General features: G+C 35.3%; 1 protein-coding gene across 1 annotated transcript in view; it reads left to right on the plus strand.

Moving 5' to 3' along the window:
* LOC131696861 (beta-2-microglobulin-like) overlaps positions 1–8,125 on the plus strand; it is a 10,461-nt gene extending 2,336 nt beyond the window's left edge. The window contains exons 2-4 of the mRNA XM_059016962.1: positions 950–1,228; positions 1,980–2,025; positions 6,274–8,125. Of these exons, the coding sequence (XP_058872945.1) occupies positions 950–1,228; positions 1,980–1,993 (293 nt within the window). The 3' untranslated portion in view covers positions 1,994–2,025; positions 6,274–8,125. The remainder of the gene's footprint in view (positions 1–949; positions 1,229–1,979; positions 2,026–6,273) is intronic.
* Positions 8,126–9,153: the final 1,028 nt, after the last annotated feature.

Genomic DNA, 9,153 nt, shown 5'->3' on the forward strand with positions numbered 1-9,153 from the left:
GGAGTCTGATTACCATCCCTGCAATAATAAAGCTGGTTATCATCACAGGGCTGGGAATCAGACTCCCGCTGCACAGCAGTGTGATCCAGTCCTGGTTTCGCTAGGAGTTTAATAATCAGACACACCTGAGCTTGTTAGCTAGACACACTGGGGGCTGATCAAGCTGGTAGTAAAACCTGGAATGGATCGCACTGCTGTGGAACAGGAGTCTGATTACCATCCCTGACCGTCCCCTTATGTTTTTAAAGACAGATCTAAGACAGAATCGAAAGTAGATCCAGGCCACATGAACAAAGGGTTATAAAAAAATAATTGTACAGCTTCTGCCAAAATTGAGACATAGTTAATTATATATATATATATATATATATATGAACATAATTTAGATATTTTATTTCACATCATGTAATCAAAGAGAAACTACAAAATGATATCGCTAAGGAAGGAAACCATAATAATGGTACAGTGAGTATTTCATGTTAGATTTCGAAATGTCACATTTGTTCAATTTTCATCCAGGATTTATCGTTAAGTGTTTCTGGGGAAAACTACAAAGTGGTGTGCAATTCAATATGTTAACAAGGGAACATTATTCAGCAGCTTTCATTGGACTCTGTGAAGCTGAGGGAGTTCATTCTATATAGAGGGTGTGGAATTCAATATGTTAACAAGGGAACATTATTCAGCAGCTTTCATTGGACTCTATGAAGCTGAGGGAGTTCATTCTATATAGAGGGGGTGCAATTCAATATGTTAACAAGGGAACATTATTCAGCAGCTTTCATTGGACTCTATGAAGCTGAGGGAGTTCATTCTATATAGAGGGTGAGGATGCAAAGCTTTCATGGCCAGAGCTGCACAGCCCTGATCTCTCTCCACCTCCCCTCTCCCTCTCGGTCTCTAATCTCTCTCCTCTTTCCCTCTCTCCATCCCCCTCTCCCTCCCTCAGCCATGCCCAAGGTTCAGATCTACAGTCGTAACGTTGGCGAGCTGGGCAAGCCCAACACCCTGATCTGCCATGTGAGCGGCTTCCACCCTCCCAACATCAAGCTGCAGCTGCTGAAGAACGAGGTGGAGATTGAGGGAGCCCAGCAGAGCGACCTGGCCTTCCACCAGGGCTGGCACTTCCACCTGACCAAGAGCGTGGCCTTCACCCCCAAGGAGGGAGAGCACTACTCCTGTAAAGTGGAGCACAGCACCCTGAGGGAAGCCACACGCTTCACCTGGAGTGAGTAGCACTGCCCTACCCCCTACATCCTACACCCTACCCCCTGTGCACTGCACCCTACCCCCTGCACCCTACATGCTACCCCCTGTACCCTACACCCTGTGCACTGCGCCCTACCCCTGCACCCTTTGTGCACTGCGCCCTACACCCTCTACACTACCCCCTGCACCCTATACCCTCTACACTACCCCTACACCCTCTACACTACCGCTGCACCCTACGCCCTCTACACTACCCCTGTACCCTGCATCCTACCCCCTGTACCCTACACCCTCTACACTACCCATGTACCCTGTACCCTACACTCTACACTACCCCTGTACCTTGCACACTACCCCCTGTACCCTACACCATCTACAGGACCCCCAGTACCCTACAACCCTACACTACCCTCTGTACCCTACACGCTACCTCCTGTACCCTACACCGTCTACACTACCCCTGTACCCTGCATCCTACACCCTCTACACTACCCATGTACCCTGTACCCTACACCGTCTACACTCCCCCTGTACCCTGCATCCTACCCCCTGCATCCTACACCCTCTACACTACCCATGTACCCTGTACCCTACACTACACTACCCCTTGTATACCCTTCTCTCTCTCTCTCTCTCTGGCCCCCAAGGACAGATTCAAGCCTCCCTGTTTTTATTATAGCAGACAGACTCAGATAAAATTCTGTGTGCTTTTACACCCTTTTCAGTTTTATACTAATAAAATACATTTGTTGATTCATTTCCTGATTTAGCTCCAGACATGTAAAAGACACGAGAGTCTTCGGTAAACCCTCAGAGGTACGTGTGTGTGTTATTTTGTTTAGTTTTTAAACCACCCAGCCGCCCAGTTATTTTGGCAATTTCCATGTTAAAAATGCTCTTTTTTTAATGCAGATTTTTCATTCTTAGCCCTCAAAATAAGAAACTTGGACAATTTTTGCTGTATATATATATATATATATATATATATATATATATATATATATATATATTTAAATACACACTTTATGTTGTGATTATAATACAGATAAACTTATTTTGGTTTGTTTTGTTTTCCAATGGCAGCATTGTAATAACATTATAACACTTTTTAGAAATTATTTTTCGTGGGATAGATATCAAACCCTCATCAAATGCTAACGTCTTCATCAAGCACATCAGAAAACTTGTGTCACAAATTTTGAATCACGTCATATACAGTATCTTCCTCCGTTTCAGGCCGGGGTGTATTGTTATTATTTATTTCTTAGCAGACGCCCTTATCCAGGGCGACTTATAATTGTTACAAGATATCACATTATTTTTACATACAGTTCCCCATTTATACAGTTGGGTTTTTACTGGAGCAATCTAGGTAAAGTACCTTGCTCAAGGGTACAGCAGCAGTGTCCCCCACCTGGGATTGAACCCACGACCCTCCGGTCAAGAGTCCAGAGCCCTAACCACTACTCCACACTGCTGCCCATATAGAGCTTGTTATGAATTATCTAAATCTCCTCGTTTTTATTCTTTGTAGATCCACAAGCATCTGCCAGTAGAAAACAAAACTGCATACGCTTTTACAACACAGTGTTATTGTTTTTTGATTGAAGCGTGTTACAGACGTGTTAAACTGTGCAGATGCACATGTGAGCGCCTGCACGCTAGTCTCACGGGAGTGACACGTGTGGACTCGCAGGAGACGCAGCTGGGTGGTTAAATCTCTTGATCTCTTTCAGTCTTCTGCAGTTCGGTTTCCATCTGTACCAGTCTGTAAAACCCAGTACTTGCATCAGCCACAGCTGTGACCACATGTTTTGCATCACCCTCTACACTACAATACAATACAATACACTACAATAAAGTACAATACAATACACTACAGTACAATACAATACAATACAATACAATAAAGCACAATACACTACAGTACAATACACTACAATACAATAAAGTACAATACAATACAATACAATAAAGTACAATACAATACAATAAAGTACAATACACTACAATACAATACAGCACAATACAATACAATAAAGTACAATACAATACACTACAATACAATACAATAAAGTACAATACAATACAATAAAGTACAATACATTACAATACACTACAATACAATACAATACAATAAAGTACAATACAATACACTAAAAGTACAATACACTACACTACAATAAAGTACAATACACTACAGTACAATACAATAAAGTACAATACAATACACTACAGTACAGTACAATACAGCACAATACAATACACTACAGTACAATACAATACAATAAAGTACAATACAATACACTACAATACAATAAAGTACAATACAATACACTACATTACAATACAATACAATACACTACAGTACAATACACTACAATAAAGTACAATACAATACACTACAGTACAATACAATAAAATACAATACAATACAATACAATACAATACAATACAATAAAGTACAATACAATACAATACACTACAGTACAATACAATACAATAAAGTACAATACAATAAAGTACAATACACTACAGTACAATACACTACAATAAAGTACAATACAATACACTACAGTACAATACACTACAATAAAGTACAATACAATACACTACAGTACAATACAATACAATAAAGTACAATACACTACAGTACAATACAATAAAGTACAATACAACACACTACAATAAAATACAGCACAATACAATACAATACAGTACAATACAATACAATACAATACACTACAGTACAATACAATAAAGTACAATACACTACAATAAAGTACAATACACTACAGTACAATACAATACACAACAATACAATACAGTACAATACAATACACTACACGACAATACACTACAGTACAATACAATACACTACACTACACTACAATACAACACAATACACTACAGTACAATACAATACACTACAATACAATACAACACAATACAATACACTACAGTACAATACAATACAATACAATACAATAAAGTACAATACAATACATTACAGTACAATACAATACAATAAAGTACAATACAATACACTACAGTACAATACAATACATTACAGTACAATACAATACAATAAAGTACAATACAATACACTACAGTACAATACAATAAAGTACAATACAATACACTACAGTACAATACAATAAAGTACAATACAGTACAATACAATACAATAAAGTACAATACAATACAATACACTACAGTACAATACAATACACGACAATACAATACAATACACTACAATACACTACAGTACAATACAATACACTACACTACAATACAACACAATACAACACAATACAATACAGCACAATACAATACAATACAGTACAATACAATACAATACACGACAATACAGTACAATACAATACACTACAGTACAATACAATACAATACACTACAGTACAATACAATACAATAAAGTACAATACAATACAATACACTACAATACAATAAAGTACAATACACTACAATACACTACAGTACAATACAATACAATAAAGTACAATACAATACACTACAGTACAATACAATACACTACAGTACAATACAATACACTACAGTACAATACAATACAATAAAGTACAATACAATACAATACACTACAATACAATACACTACAATACAATACACTACAGTACAATACACTACAATACACTACAGTACAATACAATACAATAAAGTACAATACAATACAATAAAGTACAATACAATACACTACAGTACAATACAATACACTACAGTACAATACAATACACTACAGTACAATACAATACAATAAAGTACAATACAATACACTACAGTACAATACAATACACTACAGTACAATACAATACACTACAGTACAATACAATACAATAAAGTACAATACAATACAATACACTACAATACAATACACTACAATACAATACACTACAGTACAATACACTACAATACACTACAGTACAATACAATACAATAAAGTACAATACAATACAATACACTACAGTACAATACACTACAATACACTACAGTACAATACAATACAATAAAGTACAATACAATACACTACAGTACAATACAATACAATACACTACACTACAATACAATAAAGTACAATACAATACACTACAGTACAATACAATACAATACAATAAAGTACAATACAATACAGTACAATACAATACAATACAATACAATAAAGCACAATACACTACAGTACAATACACTACAATACAATAAAGTACAATACAATACAATACAATAAAGTACAATACAATACAATAAAGTACAATACAATACAATACAATACAATACAATACAATACAATAAAGTACAATACAATACAATACACTACACTACACTACAATAAAGTACAATACAATACACTACAGTACAATACACTACAATAAAGTACATTACAATACACTACAGTACAATACAATACAATAAAATACAATACACTACAGTACAATACACTACAATAAAGTACAATACAATACAATACAATACAATACAATAAAATACAATACACTACAGTACAATACAATAAAGTACAATACAATACAATACAGTACAATACAATACACTACAGTACAATACACTACAATAAAGTACAATACAATACAATACAATACAACACAGTACAATACACTACAATAAAGTACAATACAATACACTACAGTACAATACAATAAAGTACAATACAATACACTACAATACAATAAAGTACAGTACAATACAATACAATACAATACAACACAGTACAATACACCACAGTACAGTACAGTACACTATGGTACAGTACAATTTAATACTGCATAATACACCACAGTACACTACAGTACAGTACAATACAATTTAATACAGCACAATACAATGCACTACAGTACAATACAGTACAGTACAATACACTACAGTACACCCACTGACACACACACACACACACACAATTGTACCTTAAAGGGTTAACAGTCTGGCTTGGTTGATTGTAATTATGATTATTGCAGAGAATTTGCATCGTTATTTATAACAGTGTTTTTTTTTTTTTCTTTGCTCTCCCATCAACAGGAGCTGAGCGGAACCGGACGTCTTCTACCCAATCATCGCACTCGCATAATCAATAATCCATATATCGCATAACATTCTGAGAATCTCGATCCATAGCTACCGTTAAATTCCTTAAGTGCATTGATAAAATCATCACGCTGTCTTTTTTTTTTTTGGTTGTTTGTCCGTTTGCTGCTTGGAAAGTTGATTGTCATGCTTCAGTCGATTTTGTCTTTGAAATGGGGGAGGGGGGGGGGGTCAAACTCCAGCCCCCCAGGGCTGCAGCCTCTCCTGGCATTCATTCCAACTCAAGCACTTGATTCGAGATTCGACACGACCTGTGAAACGTTTTGAGGGCTGGAAACAAGTGTTAAATCTGTCCCCAATTACTAATCAGATAATTAGACTAGTTAAGTAATTGAGGGGGGGAGGGGGAGGGGAGGGGGGAGGGGTGAAGCCAGAAGACTCTGCAGCCCTTTGAGGCCCCCTGGGCCGTCTTCAGTGCATTGCAACTAAAATGAAACGCATGCAAGCGGACGAATATTTCAGCTAGTGCCTTCTTCAGCGTTCAGACCGAAAAATTACAATTTGAGTAACCCATCAAGGCTGTTAAAAAAAATAATGATGATAATAATAATAATTACAGGGCTGGGAATCAGACTCCTTGTTCCACAGCAGTGTGATCCATTCCAGGTTTTACTACCAGCTTGATCAGCCCACAGTGTGTCTAGCTAACAAGCTCAGGTGTGTCTGATTATTAAACTCCTAGAGAAACCAGGACTGGATCACACTGCTGTCTGCGCCTAACCAGTATCAACGAAGATGCATAATCGCAGTAATAAAATTTGAACTTGGAATAATAAAACAAAAAATGATTTGAACTTTTCCATCAGTTTTAAAACGCTGTTTAAAAAAAAAAACGCTCTTTGCTTAATTGCATAAACTAGTCAATAGAATAATTTTTCCAGCTAGTATGATATTATAACTGCGTGATAAGTGTTTTGTGTGTGTGTTTCTCTTTTTTTTTAATAAATATATCTTGATATTAATAAAGTTTTACTGCTTAATTTAGATGCGCTGATGTATGTTTTAGTAGATCTAAAAAAAAAAATACTGTTTTAAATACCAATTTGGGGTTATGTTAGAGAGTTATTTTCCTCTCTGAAACGGATCATAATGTCTGAATTGTTTTTCACAACCAAAAAAAATAAAATAAAGACTATTTCAAACTTGATGTTGCAGCTTTTAACTGTCGAGAGGATAATCTTGGGTTTCAATTTTTGTCACATCTTTGTAAAATGACTTAGACAGACTGTTGCTGAAATTAATAACACACCCTTTTGAGTTGAAACTTACCTTTTAAGCTAAACTTTGAACCAGCTAATATATATATAGCTATATACCAAAGACATTGTTTAGAAATTGGGATGATAAGTCTTCAAGTTGTCTTGCCTTTTTGGACTAGCGTGGTGGTTTATACACCTTTAAATCACCTTGGATAAAGGCATCTGCCAGATAAATTAATAATAATAATAATAATAATAGTAATAATAATAATAATAATAATGATAATAATAATAATAATAATAATAATAATAATAATCAGAACTATCCTGTTGCGCTTGGGGGGGGGGGGGGGGGGGGGGTAGTCAAGTTTAGCCAAGTTCTGACTGTCCCAACAATGGTTAATTCCAGCATAAGTCTTTATATATATATATAGCAGCGATGTTTAATGTATATTCTGCCCAGGCAATGTTTTGAGTCTGGTTAAGTACACTGTTAATTAAAAGACTGTTCTGTGACTTTCTCTTTGGGTTTAAATTGCTTTGTAGTGAAAATACCTGCCAATAAAAACGACTCTGTTGAGTAAATAGTTGTGTTGTTGTGTGTGTTTCTGTGAGAGTCTCGATTCTCGTGTGTATTCTATCGTTTCCTATAAACAGTGCTGGAACACTCGGTGGCAGACTTCAGTAAATATTAATAAAATAAACATCTTTGACAAACTTTTTTATTTTATTTATTGTTGTTTTTTTGACTTGTCAAGTCTCCCACGCGTCTTGAAATGAAAGACTTCCGGTCAAAATGTTTGTCCAAAAAAAAAAAAATTTCAAATTTATAAGTTTTGCTACAGTGTTTAAAAGAATAACAAACGCAGGAGGAGAGGAAAAATTTTGGTCGTGTTAAGTGATTCAGTGGATCTGCCTGCAAAAATATATATATATATATATATATATATATATATATATATATGAGATTCAGATCGTATTATTTTACCAAATTAATTTAGCATTTCAAAATGAAAGTGTTGAAATAGTTTGTCAATGTTATATATATATATATATAGTTTGTCAGTTTTCCAGTTTACAGAGTGTACTGTAATCTGTCACAAGTGTTATTTAATCTGTAGTATTTTGTATTTAATCATATCCTGATGTAACTATCACTGACACTGTTATCTGCTCCGTTATTGAGTCGTATTTTGTCACACTTGTACTTGCTAGAACCAAAGTCATTGTATTTATCTTGCTCTTAATTGTATTAATACTTGTACTGTGATTCTTGAAATGTATTTTTGTTTACGACTGTAAATTGCCCTGGATAAGGGCGTCTGCTAAGAAATAAATAATAATTATAATAATAATTATAATAATAATTATATATATATATATATATATATATAAGAACATAAGAAAGTTTCCAAACGAGAGGAGGCCCCATTCAGCCCATCTTGCTCGTTTGGTTGTTAGTAGCTTATTGATCCCAGAATCTCATCAAGCAGCTTCTTGAAGGATCCCAGGGTGTCAGCTTCAACAACATTACTGGGGAGTTGGTTCCAGACCCTCACGATTCTCTGTGTAAAAAAAGTGCCTCCTGTTTTCTGTTCTGAATGCCCCTTTATCT

Source organism: Acipenser ruthenus, chromosome 54 (assembly GCF_902713425.1).
Source record: "Acipenser ruthenus chromosome 54, fAciRut3.2 maternal haplotype, whole genome shotgun sequence".
In the NCBI taxonomy this organism is placed as follows: domain Eukaryota; kingdom Metazoa; phylum Chordata; class Actinopteri; order Acipenseriformes; family Acipenseridae; genus Acipenser; species Acipenser ruthenus.